Consider the following 27988-nt stretch of genomic DNA (forward strand, 5'->3'; position numbering starts at 1 on the left):
GATGAGAAAGGAAAGGATTCTATAGCTGTGTCGGGATGGGGAATGGGATCTAGAGCCCAACTGGGTGGGTTGGCCATGGCTAGGAGCACAGTGAAAGGGAAAAAAGCAGGACACTCAGGCAAACACTGAAGCCGGGCTCGATGTGGTGGGGAGAGTTCTTGGAAGTTCTCCTCTGTTTACCTCTGTTGTCTCTGTGAAAGAGGAAGCATGTTCATCGGGAAGAGAGATGAGGAGTTTGGGGGATTGCTGAGAGAGGAGATGGTCCGGAAGTCTTGAAGAGTAGAAAAGTGAATGGAAGAGAGATATTGAGTATAATTGCTGAGCAGCCCTAAGCGCCAGCTAATCATGAATTTAGGGTGAGACAGGTCAACAGGAATGTGGCCAAGTTCAGCTTAGACACAGGTGCAGGAAGAGAGCGCTGGCTTATCCAGGGTTGAGGAGATACTGAGCAAACACAACAAATATTTACTGAATCCGACAGAACTGGATGAACCTCACTGCCCGTCGCCATACAGACCGCCGAGGGTAGTTTTCTCTTGCGATCACATGCCCTGTCCCACCCGGGTTTTGCCATCTTCACGGAGGAATCCACAAAATCCAGGATTTGGGGAATACTCACCGCCCTTCAAATCTGTGTTTTAAAAAATCAAACAACGCTTTCTGCATCATATCTGTGACCTGCAATTGAGCAAGCAATACATTAAGATATGGCAAAAATATTACTAATTACAACCAAACATTTTCATCCCCAAGACTATTTATCCCATTTGGATCGAGCACATGTGAGACTGCCCCAATCTCCCTTGGCTGAGTTCTGATACAAACACAATGAAAAAGGTGAAGTTCCCCAAATTTATGCTGATGTTTCAGTGACAGTACATGACGGTGACGTCGCAAGTGGTTTCAGGCGCTCGCCATTAGATACCATTTCCCCAGAGTAAACTGAAGCTTAGCAAAAGGTCCCCAGCAACAGCCATCAAAACAAAGCAGATCAAAACAGGAAGCAGTATATACCACAGCTTGGAAAATCATGTGTCTCACTGCTGCAAGCTCTTTAAGCTTGAAATTCAAGAGGGAGGCGGAACCACAAAGCAGGTCAGCATGCGAATGTCAAGTGTAGTGCACTCCAGGGGGCAGACACCTACCTCGTACCCCTTCAGAGAAGGGCCCACCAAGACCACTGGTCGCATAGAAGGAACCACATCGTAAGGAGGAGTGTGCTCTGTCTGCAGAGAGAGAGGAGAGGACTTCAGATGCTTAAAAGGCAAGGGGACCTGAAATGTTCTAAGTATAAATTATTCTTTCTGAACTGTGTAATAGGAGGCACCAGCATTCCAGAACTTTCTTTCTTTCTTTCTTTTTTTTACTTGCCTCTTTCCTCGATAAACCCAACCAAAGCTTGATGGGTTTATGCTCCTAAAGTTGTCAAGTTCCTGAATTGTCTATGGTTTTCTTGCTCTCCTCAAGAAAGACTACTAACCTAGCAGGAAGCAGGAAGTGCTGCTTTTTGAACAAAACCTAGCTGGAAGGACAGCAGACATGCCTCGTGCAGAGCAGGTGCTTTAGGCTTGATGGGAAGTTAATATTGCTTTTCAAATGCATCTGAGAGTTTCCTGAAGGCTTGAAGGATCAGGCCTAACATGGTTAATTACGGAGAAAAGAAAAGTCTTACTAGCTTTGCATCTTAGATGTTTGTCTTACCTGGGTAAAACCCAATTTCAAAACATTATAACATTCATTACCAAAATACTTGAAAATCCCTGCTCTCCTCTGAGAGTTTAAGTCAACAGGCACGCTCGTTCCACTGAGCAGTAATTAGGGTCACTATCACGGGTTAGTGACGCACGGCTTTGGATTTCCAGTTTCTAGACCTCAGAACTTGAAAAGTTAAGAGGTAAGGTTTGTGCATCTTGGAAGGAAGGCAGTTAACATGTGATAACGTAGTCACGCTGCCGGGGCCTCCAAAGCTTCATTATCAACTTGCACATCTAATAGGCTTCTGTAGAGTGGTTTAGGTAATGTCTCTGTTACATAATTAATTCATGCCTTTCTTTCTCTTTTGGAAGAGTAAGGGGAGGAGCTAAATTATGGACCAGTTTCTAAAACTCTGCAAAGTTTTCAGCTTTGCTGCTTCACATAAAATGGTCGAAATAAAATCTTGCAAAAAAAAAAAAAATCAGGTAACAGCGTATCTGTTTGATAAATTTAAAGCCGGCTATTTCTGGTAGGCAGAAAATGCTACACAGACCCAAAATGACTTTTTTGAATGCAGAAGACAGAGATCAGGCCTTAAACATGGGGGTAAACAAATCACTGTCATCTGAATCTTTCTGCATTAAGGAGTGTCTAAAAAATATATATTTTCAGAATCACAGAGACCAAAAAAAGATTTTTTAAACTATTTTAAGAATTTGAAAAACTAACGTGTGAACGTAATTTCTACACAGCCTGGTGCCCAAGAACATTTTACTGTTGCTTAAAATTGCCCATTACAGGGGTGTCTGGGTGGCTCTGAGCTGAGCATCTGACTCTTGGTTTTAGCTCAGGTCATGATCTCAAGGGTCATGAGTTCGAGCCCTGCATGGGGCTCCGTGAGATTCTCTCTCCCTCTGCCCCCCTACTCCCCTGTCGTCCCCTCCCTCTCAAATAAATAAACTTTTTTTTTTTTTAATTGTCCATTACAAACTTTCTGACTTCAATTGAATTTAACTTGCTTCCAGGGGTTGGGGGTGGTGGTGGTGGAGAGGTGGAGTTAAAAAGCATTTCAGTTTCAGCAGCTTCCATGTAAGATTTCATCCAGGGTAGCAGACAAATATATTTACAGGGGGGCAGAAATAATGCTGTGGCTGTGTGGTCCAATTTTAGTCCTTCAAATTTTACCTCGTGTTCAAAATTATTTTTAAAAGACACAAGAAAGGTAAGATACATTTTCAAACAGGGGGAAAAAAAACAAACAAGACAAACATAATACAATAATAGCACAAACGCCACAAGCACCACTCTAAAAGCAACCTAAAACATGGAAAACAGTCTCATCTGTGAATCTCAGGTCGTCTCTTTGGTTTTGAGCTCTACATTGAAGTTCACCACATCATCATTAACAGAAGAATGAATACCAGTGCCGAAGGCATCATAAGCACATTTGTCGTAACATTGATACCGCCTGGGATTGTACTGACAATGTTTAGAAGCCAAGGCCTTCTAGCTATTCAGTATAAGAATCCCTTTTCCATTATTGGAATTAGGAATACAAATTGTACAGCTACCGAGAATTTTCATTTCGAGTCTGTATTACGTGGCCCCATATTTTAGAGGTCTTTGGTTCCTTCGATCTCTGGCTGCCAACTAGAGAAATGTGACCCATGCTGGTCATCAATCAGCTTCTTATTCAATAGGGTAGCTACAGAAATTACCTTATTTGATGGAATATTGGTACTTTATGCCCTACGGATACCGACACCATCATTTTTATCTGCCCTTTCCCGCGAACCTTATTTTGTTCCAATTCTTTAGCTGAAAAATCGTGATAAACATTTTTAAAGGCTGGGAATTTAAGGGTACGCAAACTTCCAAAAAGGCATCTCGACTGACATGGTTTGAGTTCGTGTCACCGCTCTGGAAAACCCAGAGCGTCTGAGGAATACTGATTTTCTAGGCAGCAGCGCTCGAGCTCAGTCAAGGTTGCAGGGGTGAGCTGCGCCGAGAAGGTAAAACCGGGGACGGGGGGGGGGGGGGGGGCACGGGTGCGGGTGTGCACCAAGCTGGGGCTGTCTGTGTTAACACACAAAAAATCCAGGTTTTAATTTTTGGAGGGCCTAGGTCTTGCGTTCTAAAAGTAACGATCATTTATTAAAAACAAAAACAAAAGAAACAACAAACTTCCCAGTTCGGTCTCTGACACCTCGTGGCTGATTTTAGAGTTCCTCCACGTGGCAAAATGCTTGTGTGCAGGGCAAAAAAGCCGAGGACACAGAGTTTGAGGCAGAGGAGGCTTTCGTCCCCACCCGAGTCACGATGTGCCTGCCCATGGTTGCGCCGGACACAGCAACGGGAGGAAAGAGGATGCCAAAAGACAGTCCAATTGGCTCTGCAAAGTGGCGTGCAAAAAGGATGGAATGGAAATTGTTTGTGCGGGGGGAGGGTGAGGAATGTCCTTAAAAAATAATGCTTTCAAGCTACAAAATGGGTGAAAGGAAACAGACTAGGTCTGGAGTCAAGAGAGCTCAGGAACACCCTTGGTTTCCAGTCAGGGGACGAGGAGCATCACCGCGTAGCATCTTGGCCGGCCAGCGGCAAAGGTGACCTAGGCACGGCCACTGCCCCGTCATCCGACAGGTGACCTGACTGTGACGGAGGAGGCAAGAACATGGGGAGAGTATTTATAGAGGACAATAGGAAAAACTCACAGTAGACCGCCAAAACAAGCCTGCAGTTTTCCACTGGTCTTGTTCATCTGCAGATTTTGCACCTAGTGGATTAGAAGTTTAAATACTGACTAAATTAAAAATTGAATACTTTTTTTTTTTTTTTTTTTTTTTTTAGTACAAGCTATGTATCTGGATATCACAAATCAGATTCTAATAATGGTTTTACTATGCTTCATAGAAGTTAAAATTTCTGGAAAAAAAAGAGAGAGACAAAGACAGACAGAATAAGCATGCACAATAAAGGTGCATCATAGAAGTCGTCAGTGTTTGACGTCTGGGAGATGTTGAACCAAAGTCCCTCGGTGGTAAGATATTATTCCATCAAAAAGGATAAGTACTGTAATAGTGCCTTAACAGGTCACTCGCTGAATTTCGTCCGTTTGAAAATGCATGGACTTCATTAGCTGTTTGACAGGTTCTTTTCTGAGGACAGAAATGACCGTGTTTTACCCAAACTGTGGGGCTTAATGCTAATGATGCCAGTGGCAGGATAAACACACCTTATGTCAACGTCAACTTACCGATTTCTGCTTCTGCTTAGCTACAGCAGCATGGAAAAGAAACAAAGAATAACACAGCATGCACGTTATTGGCTTCTCGAAAGGACGCAGACAGTCAACAGGACTAGAAATGTGACGCAGTGCAGGTGAGCAGGTGGACAGATGGGAGCTTGGAAGTTAATGTTACCTTCTTAAAGAAGGGCATTCTTTTCTCTTTGGAGTGGGGTGACGTTACACTGTTTGCACTGGGTTTAGGGGAGCGATGGTTGGCTTGAATATCATTTCCTTCTGCATCTAAGCCAGTAGCATCTATGTCTATAGCTATATACAGACAAACAATTCAAAAATCATCAGGGAGACAGGAGAGGAAAAACAGGTTATATATAAAAAAAAAAAAGAAATGAAAATAAAACGAAAGCAAATAAAACATACCGTAGTATAAGATTGATCGTGAGTGCTCTGCATGGTCAACAAAGTAAATTTCAAAGGGTCGGGCACGTTAAGAAGGCAACGCAATCAAACCTAACAAAACCACAAGAGCCCCTCACGAGATCCATTGGCTCGAGCACGTGAGTTTTATGCTAGATCTCTTGACTGGTATTTTTAGAGCAACACTCTGAATCTGTAGTTCCAAACAGAGTACTGACAGTTCTCCGCATCGACCGTGTGTAAGCACGGCACAGAACATCTGGCTTCACGTCTCATGGTATCTTCAGCTTTTCCATCGTAAACAACTGCACTGCAAACCGTTATCAGGCGCTGCCTACAACTCCTTATTTTGCTTGGTTTTGTGTGGAAAAAAAAATAACAAGGGCAAGGTGGAAAGTATCACTAAAACCACAACAGGCATGTGAGGGGAAGCGAGAAGAGAAAAATCCCCAATTCAGGGCTACAGGAGGCACACGGTACAGGGAGGCTTCCGGGATGGGCAAGACCGAAATGATTTCGAGATGGCATGGACTCCTCCAGCGGGGCTGACTGGAAGCTAGATAGAAACCTCTGGACCCCCCTCCCCGATCTCCAAATGAAACGAGTCTAATAAAAATGACATAATAAGGGGACTTCCGCTGATCCATACGAAGCCTTAGATCAATGCATTAAACCTGAGAGGCAGAGTGGGAGGGCACGAAGACCCTAGAGAAAATGACATGCCTCCTTGTCTGGAGAACGAGAGGTTTAGGTCTGTGGTTCGACATGCTTTCACTTTTGAAATCTTTTGCCTTGAAAACTGGAGTGCTTAACGATGAACTGTTAAATGCAAAAGAAAAAAAAAAAAAAGAAAAAAGAAAAAAAAGCCATACTCTCATTTCCAGGTTTATGAAATATTTCCACCAGCAGTTACTAGAGTTTTATCTGCTGCAGAATCCGAGCTGGAGAGTATTTTGAGGATCACTTTCAACCCTCTTATTTTTAAGATTGAAATGAGGATTCAAGAGTTTCAGGGACTTATTGTTGGCAAAAACCTCTGCAGAGCCAGGACTCGGAAGCTAGGCTCCGCGTCTGCGAGCCCCTGTCCCCGTACCTCGCTGCCCCAGCAAGTGAGCGCTCCTCATCCACGCTGCCCTCCGTCCTCAGCCCTTCCTTCCCCCCAGCCAAGGTTGGGGGGGTGGGGAGGGTGGGGGAGGGGGGGGCTGGATGGAGTTTGTGTGTGTGTGTGTGTGTGTGTGTGTGTGTCGCGTCCTCACTGCCAGGATTCAGGAAGGGACCGCAGAGTGGAGCTCAGGAGAAAGTTACGCTGTGGTTGGTTTAGTTGAGGTCACAGAAAAGAAAATCTACTCTAACAAATACCAAGGTACATTCCGATAAGGAACACATTACCATCCGGAAATAACCATTTGGGGTCACTGAGCAGCTCCCATCCCTGCGCCCCACAAGGAACACACCAGGTTCACACGGGCACCTGCTGCTAACTTCTTCGACGGAGAGCAGATAGATCACCTGACGGGCATCACATTATATTTCAATTTTGAGGCTGTTACGGGTATGAGGTGACTCAGCCTTTTGGAAACTATGATCTCTCGCTTCATCGTTCCTTTGAGTCACCTGAGGAGGTCGAAGGTGTGTGATGGAGAGATTCCCTGGCACTGTTGGCACAACATCACTCGGATCGACACCTGCTCACAGAACGAGCACATAGGATTCGCTCTCCAGGGAAAGGACTCACAGACTGAGTTAATTCCAGCTAGTTAGTTAGACTTAGCTAGTAAACAAGTCTTTTGTCTTTGTATCGCCCACACAACGCTGATGTGCTGACAGGTTCAGCACCTCTTCTGTGACAGAAACACTCTATCTAACTTGATGCTCACTTTTATCCAATGCTCTAATGTTCCTCCTACTGAATCCTAACTTAGGAAGCGTGTTAGTGTCTTCCTGGCTACAATGGAGAGCATCTTGGTCAGTTTTTCACTCTCTCTGAAGTAGACCTTAACCAACATCAGGTAAGTTTCCCTTCTGGTGTTAACTTCCCATCTACTTTTCCCTTTCTCGTCTTTTCTTGGGCTTATAAAGGCCACCTTTAAGGGACAGTCCTCCTGAGAGCATGTCTGAAACTGAGGATACCTACAAGCCTCTCCTGAGTTGACAGGGCATCAGCAAAGTTTGTGCATTAGATTTTATGATTTGGTCCTTCAATCTGGTGTGCTCTGATCAGTGGGTGGATTTAAAAAAAAAAAAAAGTTATAGTAAGAGTGGAAATCCATAAAAAGCTTAGCTGTAATACCGCCCAGATGTTTGGCGACCCACACATAGCCTCGGAGCCCAAGACAGGTTTGAAATTCACCTATATTTGGACCCAAGGGCTCAAAAATCTCAAATTGAGAACTTTCCAATTTATTAGTTCTGACTGTTGGTTAACTTAAATTTAAAAGCATGTGGGTTCATTCCAAAACACAGAGAATTCTAAAGCATTTGGCCACTTATAAAACATATTAAAGGAATTTACTAAGACAGTTAAGAAGCATGTTCAACTCTTTTCATGGCTCCATGGACTTTATCAGACTCAGATGGTTGCCCCTTTGTGTCTGTGGACCTTGGCAAACATTTGTATTTACTTGGGAAAAACTACTTCCATAAATAAGAAAATGGTTTCCTCTATCGGTCCGCAACAGAATGACTGTTCGGTTTTTTGTTTTGTTTTGTTTTTGGTGGAGAGCCTTGACAACATTTTTTGAAATCTGCTTTGTAACTTCATCTTAGACACTGGGTCCAGTCGAGGGGGGTGTTGGGGTGACCCCTGAAGGCATGCACATGTAGGCATGGGGTATGTGTTGTGTAACTGGCAATCACCCCATTACCCAGATGAGAAGTGGAAATTTTTCCTTTTCCAAATCCTTGAGAAACTCCAAGTATAGTTCCTTTAGGCCAATGCTTGTATTCTTCAGTTTAGCAGTGGATCAGGTGAATTGTAGGTTAAGGGCTCTGGGAGATAACAGGGGAAAGTTAGGGACTGTAGACCAATCAATACCGATAGGTTAAGTGGTTTACCCTACAGGTAGAGGGGGGGATCTTCTCTGTAGAAATTCTCTAAAGTTTTCCTTTAGAGAAGTTGTGGCATTGATATGAAAATGACAGCAGGTCCCGGATGTGCTGGCTATAAATTCATAGTTGGCAAGTATCTCCAGTCCATTAAGTCACGAGTGTTTTCTGTTCTCGGTATTCAGAAAAGTTATTCTCAAGTCCTGTATCTGTATAAAACTTCCATCAAGTTATCGTAGCCAATTAAACGTTAGTTTTAGTAATGGCAAACATCTGTCTACAAAAGCAGAATGTTATTTTACAAACACACAAAGTTACTCTTCAAAACGCATGTGGCCTGTTCTCCTTCTATTTCCAAAACCATTAGAAGACTATGATACGGCTGAAGGAAATGGAAACCTTTTCCTGGTCTACAGGAGGACCGCTGATCTCTGCGGCCCGGGCTGTGTTGTATCACCATAGGACGTGACATTTTCCCATTTCTGGACCCTGGTGACCATCCTCTAGAGTCTCTGAGACAGCTTTGAAGATATATACAAAGTATACAACTTTCTACCATCATCTCTGTAATTTTACATCCTTGACAAGGAGCGGAGGTAAGCTTCCCTTTGCCCTGTGCATTCAGCAAATAGCTCCCCTCCGCGGGTGGAAGGAAGACAGAAGCCTCACACGATCCCTAAATGGGTTTCAATTTTCATTTCAAACATACTCTTTCACTTGATTCGGAGCAACTCAGAATTACTGCAAGTTCTCCGTATTTGAAATCAATACACATCCTAAAATAATTTCTTTCTTATTTAAGTGCTCAGATTTTGCACTTAAAAAGTTCTGTCATTTTCATTAAGGCGGCTTTGATTGGCCTCTAAAAGCCACCAATGTTCAGGAATGAGGCATGATCAGGAGTAACAGGGGAAGCCTGTTCTTAAGACAGGCCAGTTAGAGGGCAAGCACTTCCCTAACTTGTCCACAGATGAACACTCCAGCTTCCTTGAAATCACACAAGGAATCATTTCGCTCAAAATACTCTGCCGGTGGGGCGCCTGGGTGGCTCAGTGGGTTAAGCCACTGCCTTCGGCTCAGGTCATGATCTCAGGGTCCTGGGATCGAGTCCCGCATCGGGCTCTCTGCTCGGCAGGGAGCCTGCTTCCCTCTCTCTCTCTCTCTCTCTGCCTCTCTGTCTACTTGTGATCTCTCTCTGTCAAATAAATAAATAAAATCTTAAAAAAAAAAAAATACTCTGCCGGTAAGTCCTTGCAATCTTACCCTGACTCAACTGTATCTCTTAGCAAACTAAGATTTTGATGATTATGGACTTTCTGCAATTCTACCAATTTGTCTTCAATGTATAGACAACTCCAGAATGGTGGAGTTGCCAGATTTCACGAAGGAAAAAAAAAAAAAAAAAACAGTCAAATTTCAATTTCGGAGAATTTTTTTTTTTAACTGTAAGTATTTCTCATATAATACACGAAAAAAATTATTCATTCATCTGAAATTCAATTTTAACTTGGTATCCTTCTCCACTGCCTTGGAGAGAAAATAGGAGTTACCCTCCCGCAAGTGTTTCTGTCTCTTCTCAATACTTCTACTCATCTCCTCCGTCTTCCCCAGAGTCTTTGGGGAAGAGTTCATGTGAGGTCAATCACTCCATCATAACTTTACCCTCCTTTCCTTGCCTTTCGAAAGCTTTTATCCTTCGGCCTTTACTGAACGTTGAGGCCAACAACACACGTTGCCCTGTCACTGATGCTGGGCATCTGTCCCTTTGCCGCCCATGACACTGTGCCGGGTACCACTGTGGGAGTGTGTGTGTAGGGATAACAAATTAAATACATGCATCACTTTGGTCATCTAAACAACTTATAGTGAACACATGAACATTGTTCCTTTTTTCAAAGCCCTGAAAAAACTTCCCCATATTATTTCTTACTCCATGTAGGCCCTCTTATTTCTGATCGCTTTTAACCCTTCTTGGGTTCACACAGGGATCCTGTATGCAGAGTCACACAACTAGGGGAGACCAAGGAGAGCATGAAATGCAGACGGCACCATTCTGCACTCATCGCCTACTTACCGGATGATGGCGGTGTAGATTTTCTGGAACTAGGTACTATGTCACCCAAACTGGATGATGAATTTCCTCCTGATTTACTGGAGTAAAGCAAAAATTTACATTACACCTGACACTTATTTCAGATATTAAAACATTTGTCTTGCTCAATAAATATGGTTAGTCATTGTGTTTCTACTGAACTTTAAATCTGTCTTTCCTATAAGGAGGCAAATAGTAATTTCCCAGTGGAGATTCCTGGAGTACTTGAAACAGCCATGTAATAGTCTTGCTTTCAAATTCCTGGTTTAATTTTAAAAGGCCCTGAGAGAACGGAAGAGAACTAGGGTAATTTCTGCAGCCCTCACATTCTCTGCGAGCATCAGAGACAGAGTGCAGAACTTTCCTTTGCTTCTTCGGCTGGGTACCCCCTGAAGCAGTGCCGAGAACCTCAAGGTTAACACCAAGATTATGGTTTTCTTCTCGTTTGGTTTGCTTCTTTGTCTTGGCTTGGTTACTTTTAGCGTATGAAGTCTAAAAGTACTCAAGCTTTCCTGAGCAACCTATAAAAGAAAAACACTGCCCTACGGAACTTGCTAACCTTTGCAAGACATACAGATGGACAGGACAAACACGGTGTGACGTGATTTAACCCTCTAATAGCAATTAGCCTTCAGAATGTGTCTCAAGCGTGACTAATATGGAGGCTTCAACCTGGTTCATGGAGACACGATTTGAAGAGCACGTACTGTGAAACCACCAGATTGTAAAATTCGATAGTGTCTTGGAAACTTTAGACTTACCGGCAGACATTTATGTATTTTTACCAGCATCCTAGCACGCTAAATGTCCTAGTACTAGAACCCTAGTACTACTACCCCTTCACAGATGATGATGGGAAGGAGACGCGGGGGATGGGCAATTTTGGCAAGACAGTCTTACCGCCTAACACTTATTCTCAGCGCCAACCCTGGGTCTAGCTGAAAGAATCTGCTACAGTGTCTATGCACCAAAGGGCAATGTTTAAGTTACATAAATATTAATATGAAAATATAAATTCCACTAAACACCAGTAAGCAGGCTGAATTGTATTGCTTCTGCCTGGCATTTTTAAAGCGTAAAACAGACCAACATCACAAACTTAAAGCAGCTAGCAGGAGCCGCTGTATCTTTCTGAGGTTCTTAAGAGATACCCTGGTACATTTTACAAGGATACCAGACAGGACGCAAAATTAATTAAAAGTGGTATTGACAGAAGCAATTTCTGGTCATTTTACAAGAATAAAACCCATTACACCAGGATCAAAACATTTTCTTTCAGAAGTTTTTTTTGTGTGTTTGGATTTTCTTTTTACTTTTTCTCAAGTCCCAAGTCCAGTTTCAGTTCAAGCATGGGTCTGTTTTACATTCTCTTTGAATTTTAATAAAAGTCAAAGTATTATTTGGATTGTATAAAATTTCAACAAACACCGCAAACAGCCAAAATGTTCAAAATGCAAATTTGTCCTTAACTTTTCATTCAAGGCAAATGCCACATTCTCGAGTTCTGCCCTCCACTTACTGCCTTTGATTTCTGCCGATTTTTGTAACTTAAAAATCAGAGTCCTTTTACATACTGCTGAATTCCAGTTATGTCCTCAAAATAAAAACTGTATTTTGAAGGTTAGAAAGCAAATGTAAAAATCTCTAAAAGCAACTAAAAATACCTTCACCGACCAAGGCAAAAGTTTAGGTAAAAAGGACAAGATACAGGACAAAATAAAATCAAGAGAGTCAAGAGAAAAGCCATCCAGTTATAGGAAAGGCAACCTAGCTCTCTAGAGTAAGTTATGTTACTCCCCAAATGTAATTTATAGTCTTTTAAGGGGGAAAAAAACGCAAGAGCAAAACAGTCTACCTGATAGAGTAAATATCAGATGGCGGTATGAGTAAGGATCCGTTCTGTCCTTGGTATACTAGGCCCTCCCTACGCGATGTGCGCTGGAGCAGAGTAATCTGTCCGAGGTCAGGCTACAGTCAGACTGAGCCAGTTTTCATCCCAATTCTGCTGCTTACTAGTTGTGCAGTCTTGGTCAAGGTCTCGGCCTTCTCTTTGCCTGCTGCCCCATCTGGAAGTGGGGGCTCTAATACCTGTTGTTTCTACAAGTTCTTCAAAGCTGAGCCAATGACTTCCATCAGCCCAGGGATGACCACATGGGAAGCAGAGGAAACCGTGCTTCCCTGACAATTTTGGCCATAATATCTCCCTTCCTACGCTTTGGGAAGTAGCTCTCCCTTCTTGATTTGTACATGAACAAGCAGAGAAAGATATACAAGTGTATCTCTGAGAAAACCCATCCGCAATTTTCCATAATACATTCTGCAGAACACTATTCCAAAGACATGAACGAAGGAAGATTTAAGATAATTTTAGTATATACACGAAAAATATCCCCATCCCAGTGCCCAGAGGCACAGTATACACTGATATAGTAAAGGCTCAGAAAAGGGGCGCCTGGGTGGCTCAGCCTGTTAAGCGATTGCCTTTGGCTCAGGTTATGATCTTAGGGTCCTGGGATTCAGTCCTGCATCAGGCTCCCTGCTCAGTGGGGAGCCTGCTTCTCCCTTTCCCTCTGCCCCTGCTCCCTGCTTCTGCTCTCTCTCTCTCTCTCTATCTCAAATAAATGAATAAAATCATTAAAAAAAAAAATAAAGGCTCAGAAAAATCCTCAAAGTAATTTCCCTATTACCTAGTATTACCCTAAACTTACTTCACCAGGAAAACTCTTGAAAATGCCGAATTATCCTTAACAAATAAAGACAACACGAGCATCCCCTGAGATCACATCAAACCACAACAACCTATAAACCACCAAATTGAAAACGGCAATATCTATATCCCATGGAAATAGAAAATTTTCCACATTATGAGATTTTATTAGCGAGTACTGAGATACCAGTATCCATACAGAACGGATCCTTACTCCATAGAGAACAGAAGAAGACCCAATAAAGCCGGAGAACACTGGAAATTGTACGAACAGAATCAGACCTTCAACACCCCACGAGTCAGCTGCTCATGCTCTGTTGATCTGCCCGGATCGACTTCTATGGGACTACATGCGTTTCAGTCTGACAGCTGCCAATAACCTAGGGCTTCATGAGAGCCAAATATGGGGACGAGGTCTCCAGAAAGGGAGGAGGAGATGCATCTGAACTAAAAGAACCTGACAGTTAACAAGATACTAAAGAAGATGGTTGGTCCAAACCAAAAATGATTTTCTATTTCACTTACTGCTGATGCTTGACCAAAAAATAAATAAATAAATAAAATTCTTGCTAATGCTAAAGTATTACCTTTGACTACAAAGGATTTTGCAGCATTAGAGAAACAAATAAAATCGAAGCTAGAGAAAACAGAACCTAGCTGTTCACATCCCTTCTCCCAGGGAGAAGCAGGCTGTGTTCTCAGACGTGTCTACATACTGTTCAATTTCAAATTCACTCCATGTCTGAGTGAATTCTTCTCGGTCTTCCAGGGCTGCTTTTACGGAGGGGCACACGACTTCAAGACTCTTAGGAAGGATTACTCAGCCCCAGTGTATTCATAACTCATTCAGTTGCTATCGCCAAAGGCAGTTTTAACTGGTTTCATACTGGGTTTCAACCCTGAAGTGCATAGCAGTGCGTAGAACTGAAAACTCAAGTTTCCCAAGTGAGGATAAAATGCACAGATCCCAAGACCTGCTCTTGGCCAGCGATGTCGAAGACCGTCGTGTCTGAAATGCCTCCCCACCCCCCCGCCAGGCAGCGAGCGACACTCGGCTTAGTCACCAAGGCAGCTCAGGGCCAGAACGTTTTCAGTAAGAGATCAGGACTTGAGAACAACGTCCGCAATGAAGCCCAGATTTAATACTTGATGCCTCATTCTTAATGAGAACAATTAATTTGATTCTTTCCCAAATAGGATGAAAATCAGACGCTAGGATGCCATCACTAAACCATATTGCGAGTCCGCTTTTCAACACGTAATAAATACTGTGGGACACAGACAACACGAAGACACAATTGACCATGTAATGTAGACTTTTACACAAACGCGGCTTTTCTCATACCTGGAGTAGAATTTCCCTTGCTTGGCTCTCTGTTCATGCTGCAGCCTCATATTTTCTAGTTTCACTGGGCTTGGGATGAATCCGATTTCACAGCCTTCTTTCACCAATCGTCCTATCCACCAGTCATTGTTAAATTTCTAAACACAAAATCAAATTTGTTTGCCATCAGTGCACAGAATATGTTCATTGTTTTATGTCTATGTTACGGTTTATGTCTATGTTAACTGTGTTCGGTGGAGAGGGTATTATGGCAATTACGGTAAACTACGCCTCAACATCACAACTGAAGAAACGCTACTGGTTTCATGGTTGAGCATGTACGAGGGAAGTACTGTCAGTGAGCTCAGGGATCTCGGAAGGCAGGCTGGACCCTTCCTTCTCTTTCCCGCTAGTGCTTTGAGACTAGCCTGAATTCCAGCGAGGCTCTTATAGGGTCCCTCCCCTGGTTCCTTCCTACCAAGAGACCATTAGGAAGGAGGGAGTGTGACAGACGCCTCTTCCATAATCAGATTACTTAAACGTACTAAGAGTGGTCGAGAAACACTGAAATCTATCTGAAATATCTTATGTCAGAGCAAAATGTCCCTCTGTACAAACAGGCTTCTAATTCCCATGGCACGGGGTTCAGAGAGGAGTTCTCCACTCATGTGGATGCTGACAATTTCTCTCTTGCCGATGGAATATTTATCCTAAGTCTTTACGATTTGGTCTCACGTCTCTCAGTTGACTGGTAGCTTTCCAGTCTGTTCTTGAACATTTCAAAGAAGGGCCACTCTGTTTTTCTTTTTCTTCCATGGTAGAAAAGAGATCTCTCTTTAAGCAGCAGCTTAAGCCATCTGGAGGGGACCACAGGTTAACCTAACTTCCTGTTGTAAAGTCCGATTCCAGGCATGTCATTAATTCTGACAATATTTTCTACCTTTCTTCCCACCCGGTATTCGTATCTCTTTCTTAAAAGTTAATGAAATGGTAGGCTCTATATTCTCCAGGCTTGGTGCCTGGGTGGCTCAGTCGGGTAAGTGTCTGCCTTCGGCTCAGGTCATGACCGAGTCCCACATCGGAGTCCCTGTTCGGGGGTGGGGGGGGGGCATCTGCTACTCCCTCCACTTCTGCCCTTGCTCACTCCCCCCAACTCCCTGCTCCTGGTCTCTCTTGCTAATAAATAAATAAAATCCTCAAAAAATAATACATTCTCCAGGCTTTTTTTTCCCCTTACATACATAAAAACATATTTGAGCCAAAACTGTACCTTTCTACCTCTTTACCAAACAGTTTTCGAGGATGGCTTTATTTTTTAATAAATTTCTGTTCTGTGCGTTTACTCTGGGCTCTTGTAGCCGGCAGGCGTCATCTCCTTTACTTAGAGCCCGCATCACAGGGAGCCCTGGAATTTACATGCGCTCCTCGTGACATATCATCTCTCAGGTGCAAGTTGCTCCAGTTCTCATTCCTACAGGTCCAAGGAAGCCTCACACTCACGCACCCTGAACATCATTCAGGGGGAATTTCTGCTCTTTTCATACCATGTTCTGCACAGCAGGCATTTGATAAATGTTGATCCAAAATCAACCTTAATTAAGGGTGTATTTTTCCAGTGGATGGAGATGAGTCATCGTTTACTGACAGGTGGAGACTTTCGGCACGGAGATAAAGGGACTGTCCTGCTCGCTACTCCTTGCCTCAGTGGCTCCAGTGCCTACATTCTTCCTTCCACTGCAGACATTTAGCACCCAAGGAGGGTCCAGGCATTGTGGTCTGCGTTCAGGCATTGTCAGCAGAGAGGTGAGATCATGAGCTCTAGGTATTATTAAGCCTCCCCAGATGGTTAAACTTGTGATAGACATGAGGGGGAGACGACACACAGCCAAGGTTAAAAATTAAAAAAGAAAGAGCACAGGTTATGCATAAAAAAGGATCATCTAGTCCAGTAATTCCCAATTTCTGGGTCACAGAGCCCAGGGGAGCCCTGAAGTTCATGCAAGATGCCTGTGAGTTCTTTCTTCTTTAAAAAGGTTACATTTATATTAGAAAAGGTTAAGCGGTATTGGATCCGCGGGTGTTACACACATCGGGGGTAGGGGGGCACGCCATGCTATGTCACAGCAATAAGAGAGAAAAAACGATGTCTTGAGGTGAAAACTTAATGCGGGTAGAAATTCCAATCCTTTTCCTTACTTCCTTAACATGCAGAAAATCTTTTGCTTCGAAGGAGATGGCCATGCCTGGCACCGGGACGTCATCTTCGTGGACTGCACTATAGCTAACATTTGTCCGAACAGCAAATGCAACGGGCTTTGTCTAAGAGGGAAAAGAAAGGGAGAAAAAGTTAAAAAAAAAAAGATATATATATATTATGAATGAAGAAAAAGAAACAACCGAGCTCCTCTTTTTTCTCCCCATGATCCCAACCAGCATACACCAAATATCTGCTGGTGTAGTTTTCTTCCACCTGTGTCCTTTATCACAAAACAGCACGTTAGTGTTCACGGCGTGGGAAATCTTTGCACTGCAAACCGCCCATCTCTGAACCAGGGAAAAAGGCCACTGCTCTCTTTGAAGGCACGAAAAGTAATGAAGGTGAAGATGAAGTCCAGAAATATGTGTTTACAACGTAACAGCCTGTAGCCACCGGAAATCAGGAGACCTACACAGAAGAATAAAATGCTCCTTCTTCTTTGGGCTCAGTGAAGAAAGACCTAGTAACTGCCACTCCCACCCCCAAACAACTACTTCAATGAATAATTCATGACATAATTCTAGGAAGTACAGTGTCTGGGGCGAAAAAATAGCCAGAGAATATGTCTAATTCATGGTTGCAGGGAATTATGATAACGATGACCTTTAAATTTTTTTTTTAAAGACTTATTTGAGAGAGAGAGCTGCAGGGAGGGGCATAAGGAGAGGAGAGAGTCTCAAGAAGACTCCACACTGAGTGCAGAGCCTGATGCAGGGCTTGATCTCACAACCCTGAAATCATGACCTGAGCCAAAACCAAGAGTTGGCCACCTAATCAACGGAGCCACCCAGGTGCCCATCAGTGACCTTTAATTCTATTAGTCTTCCTCCGTGAGTTCCATCAGCCATTGAAGATGGTCACATGAATGAAGCCATCCTTCATTATTTGACACTTAGCAAATTCACAGGTTAAGTATTTGTCTTCTGTCTAGGCAATTCGTATTTAGATACAAGGTGAAAAAACAGGTAAGCGCAGAAATGGTGAAAAGAGGTATTGTTTAACTGGCATTGTGTTTCTTTACATTGTGGACACGTGGACATTTTCCAAGTAGTTTCTCCCTACTGAAGGAGCTCTTCTTTGGCCTGGCTTGTCAGGGTCAAAAAATGGGGATTTGGAGTAAGAGCCCCTCTTTATTTCCAAATTTTCCACAGTTAATCGGTTACATGGGACTGTTTCTGGGTTGAGGACCAAGCTAAGAGCCAAGAAATTAGATCCATCCACAATATGCAGACTGAGAAAGGCTACCACATTCTGCAGAAGAGCACAGTAGACATAAAGGGGACATAATACAGGAAATTTGATTCTTGGTATCCACTATGATCTTTAATGACAGTGGTATTTTTTCCTTGAATGGAAATAAGGACTTAAAAAAAAAAAAAGATTTTATTGGGGCACCTGGGTGGCTCAGTGGGTTAAGCCTCTGCCTTAGACTCTGGTCATGATCTCAGGATCCTGGCATCAAGCCCCGCACTGGGCTCTCTGCTCAGTGGAGATCCTGCTTCCCCCTCCCCCTCTGCCTGCCTCTCTGCCTACTTGTGATCTCTCTGTTAAATTTAAAAAAAAAAAAAAAACAACTTAAAAAAAAAAAAAGATTTTATTGGGGCACCTGGGTGGCTCAGTGGGTTAAAGCCTCTGCCTTCGGCTCAGGTCATGATTCCAGGGTCCTGGGATCGAGCCCCGCATCAGGCTCTGCTCAGCGAGGAGCCTGCTTCCCTTCCTCTCTCTCTGCCTGTCTCTCTACCTACATGTGCTGTCTGTCAAATAGATGAATAAAATCTTAAAAAAAAAAAAAAGATTTTATTCATTTATTTGTCAGACAAAGAGGAAGCGTGTACACAAGAAGGGGGAGTGGCAGGCAGAGGGAGAAGCAGGCTCCCTGCTGAGCAAGGCAACTAATCTGGTACTGATTCCAGGACCCTAATATCATGACCTGAGCCAAAGGCAGATGTTTAACCAACTGAGCTACCCTGGTACCCGGAAATAGAGGCTTTTTAAAAAGCCCATAATTCTACCACTGAAACACAATCCTTTTTTAAAAAAGTTCTTCCACTGAAATACCATCCTTTTTTTAAAAAAAATTCTACCACTGAAACACAATCCTTTTTTAAAAAATTGTTATTTTTTAAAATTTAAATCCAATTAACTAACATATAGTGTATTATTAGTTCCAGAGGTAGAGTTTGGTGATATTCATCAGTTTTCTATAAAACCTAGTGTTCATGACATCACATGCCCTCCTTCATGTCCACCACCCAGTTAACCCACTTCCCCATCCTCCAGCAGGCCTCCAGCAGGCCTCGGTTTGTTTCCTATGATTAAGAGTCTACAATGGTTTGTCTCCCTCTCTGGTTTCATCTTGTTTTATTTTTCCCTCCATTCCCCCTCTGATCCTAGTTTTGTTTCTTAAACTCAGCATGAGATCATACAGTTATCTTTCTCCAATTGACTTATTTCATTCAATACCCTCCAGTTCCAACCACGTTGTTGCAAATGCAAGATTTCATTTTTGATGGCTGCATGGTATTCCACTGTATGTAGATAACACATCATCTATCCACTCATGTCAATGGACATCTGGGCTCTTTCCATAGTTTGGCTATTGTGGACGTTGCTGCTATAATCACTGGAAACAGGTGCCTCTTCGGATCACTACATTTGGGGTAAATACCTACGAGTACAATTGCTGGGTCATAGGGTAGCTTTATTTTCAAGTTTTTGAGGAACCTCCATACTGTTTTCCAGAGTGGTTGCACCAGCTTGCATTCCCACCAACGCTGTAAGAGGGTTCCCCTTTCTCCACATCTTCACCAACATCTGTCGTTTCCTGACTTAGTTTTAGCCATTCTGACTGGTGTGAGGTGGTATCTCATTGTGGTTTTGATTTGTATTTCCCTGATGCTGAGCGACGTTGAGCATTTTTTCATGTGTCTGTTGGCCATTTGTATGTCTTCTTTGCAGAAATGTCTTTTCATGTCCTCTGCCCATTTCTTGACTGGATTATATGTTGTTTGGGTGTTGAGTTTGATAAGTTCTTTACAGATTTTTGGATACGAACCCTTTACCTGTTAAGACATTTGCAAATATCTTTACCCGTTTCTTGGTTGTCTTTGGTTTTCTCGACTATTTCCCCTTTGCTGTGCAAAAGCTTTTTATCCTTATGAAGTCCCAATAGTTCATTTTTGCCTTTGTTTCCCTTGCCTTTGGAGACATGTCTGGCAAGAAGCTGCTGCGGCTGAGGTCACAGAGGTTGCTGCCTGTGTTCTCCTCTAGGATTTTGACAGGTTCCTGTCTCACATTTAAGTCTTTCATCCATTTTGAGTCTATTTTTGTCAAACACAATCCCTGATAAAGTGATGGTGCTTCCATTTTTTCTTGAAACTTCTTTAAATATAATAGATTTTACTCCCACACCAACAATCATATTTCACTTTTAACCAGTGTTTAAAGTAATATACTATTTATGTGATATGCTTTTTAAATCTACCACTCAAAAAATTATTCCAACCATTCACCTTTTTTGCTATGTAGGTTTATAAGATTTTTTCACTGATAAATATTCTACTTTGAAAAATCTTTATACAAAAAGCCTCTTTCTATTTAGAATTCTTTCCTTGGGACAGATTCCCAGAGGTAGCATGAGTAAGCCATGAGTTAGCAAGGCCTTCTTAAATTCTATTCCAAACTACCCTCCAAATGGGCACCATTTTAAACTGCAACCAGCCGTATATGACGGTGCCCTTTAAAAGAAGACATAGTCTTAATCAGACTTGGTTTTACTGCTAAAAATAGGATTTTCTTGAATAGATCTTTCCATTATTCAGGAGAGTCAGATCACAAAAATGTAGATCCAAGATTTTTTTTTTTTTTAATGTTAGCATGAGCTCTCTCATTTCTCTCAAGGTCTTTTTATTCCTTGGAGGATATAGAGTTTAAGCGTCACATAATGTGTTTTCACCATTAGAAGACAAAAATTTTAAATGTACAACTGTACAGATGACCCTATGAAAAATCTCATGTCTTGTATGCATTAACTTTTCAAAGACTGGAATCCCAGGAGAGGAAACACTGAGAAATAGAAACACTGAAGGTGTGGGGAAGGCTAGCATATGATGGCAGGGGCCACAGGTAATAATTTTATGTTCTGTCTGTCTAAGACATCAACACAGAATGTTCTTCCTTCTCTGGCTCATGTCCTATAACCCACAGTGCCAGCATTAGATGCGGAGCTATAGATGGGAATCTGCTGTATCAACGTGCAAGGAGGAAAGAGACAGAAGCATCCCGGCCCTCAGTGTCTTTACTACAGGAACTATCTTTCTTTCTTTCTTTTTAATGTTTTATTTATTTATTTGACAGAGAGAGATCACAAGTAGGCAGAGAGGCAGGCAGAGAGAGAGAGAGGAGGAAGCAGACTCCCCGCTGAGCAGAGAGCCCGATGCGGGGCTCGATCCCAGGACCCTGGGATCATGACCTGAGCCGAAGGCAGAGGCTTTAACCCACTGAGCCACCTAGGTACCCCTAGAGCAGGGCATTTTAAATGGGTCTGGATTTGAGCTTTGATTCTGCCATTTACCAGGTGAACAGCCTGGGCCTATCTCTTAACCTCACTGAGCCATGTTTCCTCATGGCTAAAATGAGAGTAATAACACCAATATGGCAGCGTGATTATGAGATTTCAGAAAATGCGCATCACGAAGTATAGGAAATCCTGCAATTTGTGATGACTTGCACGGACTCCCCGGGTGTTATGCTAAGTAAGACAAAGGCAAATACCATTTGATCTCACTTATATATGGGTCTAACCACCACCAACCGCCCTACCTCCCCTCAAAAACCCAACCCCATAAAAAATGCATGCACAAGACCAGCCCAGTGTCCGGAATAGAGAGTGCTCAATAAATAGGCTTTTTGTAGGGCATCTGGGTGGCTCAGTTAAGCGTCTGACTCTTGGACTTGGCTCCAGTCACGATCTCAGGGTCGTGGGATCGAGTCCCGCATCAGGCTCTGGACTCAGCAGGGAATCTGCTGGAGATCTTTCCCCCTCCTCTTTCTCCTTTGCTCATCTCCCTGTGAACCCTCTCTCTCTAAAATAAATAAATTAACTAGTTTAAAAAATCTTAATAAAAAATAAACAGGCACTTGCTATACACCACAATCAATGCCTTATCTAAATAAATGTTTGCCCTTACTCACCTGTCTTTTAAGGCCCTACACAAATGGTTTCGTCTGTGCTCTTCCCCGTGACACTCCTCAGACCAAGCTAGTTAAGACAGTTGAGGGCCTGCCCTACGTCGCAACGTTAAATGGCGATTACGTTCAAGATGGTTTTCTCCAGCATGCGTTCTTGCATACTGTCTTGGACATGAGAACATGGTACGGCCTCCCCAGATCTGTTGGCTTGCGCCATCCTATCTCTTTAATTCTGATTTTCTTCTGTAGTCTTCAGTCAGAGGCATTTATTTCTTTAACCAATTTCAAATCCCAAGGGACCATGGCTTAAGGAATCTTTGAATGTTTAGCCCATGAAACCATTTTTTTTTTTTTTTTTAAATCAAACACATTCTGCTTTCAGTGGGCACCTGCATTTCTGGCCGGCTGGCTGTAGGGTCCACACAGGACTTCCTCCTCTCCTCATTCGGGCCTTGTTCCCTCACAACCGTGGTTTACTTTCCCTTTTTCTACCCCCTTTGTAAGGTAAGGCGCAGGCCTGAAAAGCAAGAGCAAACAGAAGGCAGGATGCCCGGGCCCTACGGGGTCTCCCGCACAACCAGGACAGAGGACGGTGGGGACAGACTGAGCCAGAGCTGTCACACATGCTGGACCCCTCCCTGTTCTGGGCCTTGAGGGAATCAAGGCTGGACCAGGCCTCTGGACCAAAAGTAACAGGCCCTGCCCGTTTGCAGGCTCCCCTCAAGTCCCCCCTCACCCACTCTCTAACCCTAGGGCCTCAAAGGTCTGCCTGAAAGACTCGGTCATGGCTAGAGAGGAATGTAGGGAAGCAAGGCCCACCGCCCTAGGGAGGGTCCTAGTAGGACTAGTGTGGAAAAGCACTTAAATCCCAACTGAGAATGAGGTCTGGAATCACCCTCTACAGAATCACTGGGATAATAAACTGATTGGGAGACCATGTGCTCCTTAATTCCACTTGCTTCCGACCTCATTAATGCTGTGTAAGAACTTTCTTTCGCAGGCCAGTGCCATAGCTGGGATCTGGCGACGCTGTCTCCCCCTACCTGGATTCCTGGCTCACTTGTCCTGTGGCCCTGGAGGCCACGTGAGGTGGGGGCCACACTAGCCTACCAGTCTCTGCTTCTCACTCCCGTGCCCACATAACAAGGCTGATGGATTCCTTTGCCCTTTTTCTGGTACCTTCTAACCACCGTCTGCTCCACAGCGTAAAGGGGTTGGTAAAACCCTCTTGTTTCTTGTAGTTGCCTTTTCAGCTCACAGAAGTTAAAAGTCTGCACACTTCAGCTTGTGAACTAAAGCTCAGTAAGTACCGATCTGTAGAAGAGTCGAGCATCTCACCACCCAGACAAGTAAGCAAGAGCTATTTCAAAAGGCTGTATCACTTCACCATAGTACCCCTCTCTGGTCTGTTTCCAAATATGTGTGAAAAGGGAGATGAATAAATAATACAGGCATAAAGCAATTCTACTCCTCTCTTCCATGCCCTTCTTTATCTTGTACTGAGCACGATTTATAATCACATTATAAGAACTACGACTCAGGGACATCTGGGTAGCGTGCTGTGTGTTATGCAGAGACTGGCACGTTTCATTGAATCCCACCAACCACTGGTTTTCCCGGGAAAGGAAGTGAGGCTTGAAAAAGTTCTCCTAGGCCACAAATAATGGGGGAATATTTAAACCCAATGATCTCATTCTAAAGCCCAAACTTTCTGCAGCTTTAGGCTGCCTTTCATTCAAAGGGGTGTGTTGAGGGCAATTTCAGAGCACTTACAAGTCTGTGTGAAATTCAAAACTCTTGAAAATTGTATTTTACAAAATGCTCAAAAATTGGGACAGAAAGAGGTAAAAAAAAAAAAAAATCAGGCCAAAGTCTGCCTTGTAGTGTCATTTAGTTCATTTAAAGAAAAAGAAAACACACACACACATACCCACACACACAAACAGGTAACACTGTGCAGTTTCATGTCTTAGAACTACGGGCATTGGGGCACCTGAGTGGTTTAGTCGGTTAAGCATCTGCCTTACCCTCAGGTCATGATCTCTCCTGGGATCAAACCCCGCATCGGGCTCCCTGCTCAGTGAGAGGCCTGCTTCTCCCTCTCCCACTCCCCCTGCTAGTATTCCCTCTCTCGCTGTCTCTCTTTCTGTCAAATAAATAAAATCTTGACAACAACAAAACAGAACTATGCTCATTTATTGTAAAGCTCGTGTATTATTTCTGCCTCTTGGCACTTGAATTGATTTGTGGTCCAGGAAATCAATAACAATGTCAAATCATGATTTTTGTTTATTTGTTTATGACTTTTCTCTCTTCTATTTTCCACAACATATAAAGCTCTATTTTATGCAAAGAGAATTAAGGTATTAAAACACATGTGGGTTTGTGGCTTTCAACAATGCCACAAAGGAGGTTGCACAGGGAGAGTGGAGAGACCACAGCTACTCTATTCCAGTACAATGTACTATATAAATGAGGAATATACTATAAAGAGTATATACATAAGGAATTTGTAATATATATACTATATCCGGAAAGGATAAAGAAAAGTCGTGCAAAGTTCCTTATGAGAAAATGTTTCCTTGACTAACTTTGAGGATTTTCACTGGCCTTACATTTATCATGGGAGCATTCTAACTTTGCTTTGCAAGTGTATTCCTTTTGGAACTATTCCTTTTCTAGGTCCGTTTCCTGTGGCAGCTGTTGCTGTGTCACCAGCGATGCCTGGGTTTCAATCGTGGAAGCCTGGAGAGTTTTTGTCGCTTTCTAGTCTCAGGGCAGAATTCTTCTGGCGGATGACTACATGGAGTTACAAGTACAGCTGAACGCTGAAGATCGGTTTCACCACCGCCTGCCCCAAGCCCAATCTAGCCCCACTACAGTCCAGCCTGTTGACCCAGAAGGATGGCCAAGCAACATCTCCACCTTCCGGAATGTTCTTCCTCCTCCTCTGACTCACGCCCTCTAGCCTCCCTTAAGGTCCTTCATCATGCCGTCATATGCTGAGAGATGAGGCCGGAATCTGGTCATGCACAGGCACGTGCAAAAGCCCTGCTAGCAGGTGCAGGGGGTGTTCCTGCACAGCTCTGGAGCCAGAGGACTTGCTCTTCACGTAGCCCAAGGAAGCTGCATTAGTGTTCCAGAGGCCGGGCCCATGAGAGCCCACAGGTTTTTGCTGGAGATATGTTTGCAATTTGCAGCAGGTGCACATTTTTATATTTTCTCAACCTTTTGGAATCACTAGCCCTGAGGCTATCAGGACAGAGTTATTATAAGTGGGAGATAATGAACTTAAAAAAAATCTGTTTTGTTCTACTTCCGGGAATACATCCAAAGGAATATATTATATATGCATAATATCTATTACATCATCACAACAAAAATATTATGTTGAAGAGATATCCGTGCCCCCATGTTCCCAGCAGCATCATTTACAATATCCAAGCCAGGGAAATGACCTAAGCGTCCATCGATGGATAAATGGAATATTACTCAGCCATAAAAAGAAGGAAATCCTGTATTTGTGACATATGGATAGACCCTGAGGACATTACACTAAGTGAGATAAGTCAGACAGAAAAGACAAATACCATATGATCTGACATGTAGAATCTCAAAAAACAAAGCAAAACAAATACTCTTTGGTCATAAAGTTGTGAAAAAACAGATTATAGCAAGTTTATGGCACTATTTCTAGTTTTCTTCCTAGACAACGACTTAATAACTTAATAATGAAACCAATCATTTTAAGAGATACAACAAAATGTTTCTTAAAAATATGCTACTGGGGCACCTGGGTGGCTCAGTGGGTTAAAGCCTCTGCCTTCGGCTCTGGTTATGATCCCAAGGTCCTGGCATCGAGCCCTGCATTGGGCTCTCTGCTCAGCAGGGAGCCTGCTTCCCCCTCTCACTCTCTGCCTGCTTCTCTGCCTACTTGAGATCTCTATCAGATAAAATTTTTAAAAATCTTTTAAAAAAATGTGCTACTGGTAGAAAACCTACTTTTAGAAAGCAGAACGAAATGGACTCAAAACAAACTTCTGGTTGTGATTAATAGAGTTACTTCAATTTTCATGCACTGATTCTTCTTCTTTTTTTTAAATATTTGTCAGAGAGAGTGACCTAGCACAAAGAGGGGGAGCAACAGGCAGAGGGAAAAGAAGGCTCCCCACTGAGCAAGAAGTCTGATATGGGACTCAATCCCAGGACCCTGGGATCATGACCTGAGCCAAAGGCAGAGGCTTAACCCACTGAACCACCCAGGCATCCGTGATTTCTCCCTCTTAATATAAAGATGCATTTTACCATGCTGAATAGCAAGGTCTGTTTTTTCCCATTTTCATTCTGAAATTGTCAATATCTAATAACATAAAAGAAAAATCCATAGACCATGTTTTAATGTCTCTAATGGATTCGTCTAAATATTAAATATCCCCAACTTGCAATATTTTAAAAAGAAATTAAAAGAAAAGTATGACCCAGATACCTATTATGAGACTATGGAAAAGAGCTTAAAAATCAAATCGGATTTTTGATCTACTTTTTGTAGTACATAATCATTTCCTATAAAACCTGCTATACTCTTCCATAATTGAAAAGGACTAAAATGGGAGGATCACCATTGAGTCTCACACAGGAAATACTCAGGAACGGAAGAGATGGTAATAAGTAAATGAATCCAGAATAAAATCACAAGCTGTTTTATGTAAAAAATAAATTGTACAGGGAAGGATAACTAGGCACTGAAGTATCATTTTGCTACTTTCAGTGATAATCAAATCAAAAATCCTTCCCATATAGAATGAAAATCTTCAACTCTATTTGAATACACACAGGTGAAAGATTCTCTAGCATGTTGTAAAAAAATCTTGCCTTGAGTCTTACCAATCGTTGAGCTTTTAAAAATTATTTGCCTAATCTATTATAAACTATCAAGGAGAGTCTGGGAATTTTTTTTTCCTTTTTAAAGATTTTATTTATTTGAGAGGGAGAGAGAGCAAGAGCACAAGCAGGGGGAATGGAAGAGGAAGAATGACAAGCAGGCTCTCCACTGACGGGGAGCCCAATCCAGGGCTCGATCCCAGGACTCTGAGATCATGACCTGTGCCAAAGGCGGATTCTTAACTGACTGAGCCACCCAGGCATCCCCCCTGAGAATTCTTTAATAGCCAAATATATCAAGCCACAGTGATAAAAAAAAAAATGTAATTATGTATTCTGACCACTGAACATTGACCCAGACTGAAAAAGCAAATTATCAGAAGTGTCACAAGATTTACATATGCAGTTGACTGATTTGATAAATTTCCAAGTTCTTTTCTAGAATGGATTCCCTTAATGAATATTTCTAAGAATGTGTTTACTGTCTTGAGTCCCTGCTCCCACACAGCTTATTTTGTATTCTAGTAGAGGAGATTTCAAATAACAATTAAAGTAGGGGGAAAAAAAGTTATGTGAGTAGGGAGTGACCATGGGGGGTGACCATGAAATGGGGCAGTTAGGGAAAATCTCATTAGAGCGCTCATCCACTCATTACTTGTATGTCAGGCACTGTTTCGGACAGTGAATAATGGGAACTAAGATTCTCATGCCCTCTAGGAGCTTACGGTCCAGGGCAGGGGACAGGGAGGCAGGGAGAGATGAGCACAGACAACAGACATTATAGGCAAAGTATATGTTCGAAGTAGTAGGAAAAAAGTAGTAGGGGAAAAAAAAAATCAAAACAAGGTAAGGAAAGCCCAGGTGCAAGGGGACAGGGTAGGTAGCACTTGAACAAAAGCATGAAGGCGGTGAGCGAGTGCAGAGATGCGAACTCCAGGCAGAGGAAAGTGCCACGGCAGAGGCACGAACACAGAAGCAGGCCAGATGTGTGCGAGGAAGACGAGGTCTGGCTGAGTGGAGGGAACCAGGGAAAAGAACAAAAGGTGAGGTCAGAGCTCTGGGGTTTGATGAGGCTTTTCAGGTCACAATCAAGATGCTCAGCTTTTACTCTAAATGAGGCAAGTCGCTGGAGGGTT

General features: G+C 42.9%; 1 protein-coding gene across 8 annotated transcripts in view; it reads right to left on the reverse strand.

Annotated features, from left to right (window-relative positions):
• Positions 1–27988, reverse strand: part of CACNB2 (calcium voltage-gated channel auxiliary subunit beta 2) — a 380199-nt gene that overhangs the window by 24523 nt on the left and 327688 nt on the right. For 5 of the 8 annotated variants that reach the window (XM_045085007.1, XM_045085010.1, XM_045085012.1 and 2 more), the window contains 6 exons: positions 16721–16843; positions 14546–14682; positions 10476–10552; positions 5115–5248; positions 1146–1226; positions 620–678 (listed from right to left, as the gene is read on the reverse strand). In XM_045085007.1, the coding sequence (XP_044940942.1) occupies positions 620–678; positions 1146–1226; positions 5115–5248; positions 10476–10552; positions 14546–14682; positions 16721–16843 (611 nt within the window). Of the gene's footprint in view, positions 1–619; positions 679–1145; positions 1227–4406; positions 4469–4948; positions 4969–5114; positions 5249–10475; positions 10553–14545; positions 14683–16720; positions 16844–27988 lie in introns of all 8 variants that reach the window. The other 3 variants (XM_045085009.1, XM_045085013.1, XM_045085008.1) reach the window with 2 other exon arrangements.

Source organism: Mustela putorius, unplaced genomic scaffold (assembly GCF_011764305.1).
Source record: "Mustela putorius furo isolate JIRA1106 unplaced genomic scaffold, ASM1176430v1.1 tig00000827_pilon_pilon_pilon, whole genome shotgun sequence".
Taxonomy (NCBI): domain Eukaryota; kingdom Metazoa; phylum Chordata; class Mammalia; order Carnivora; family Mustelidae; genus Mustela; species Mustela putorius.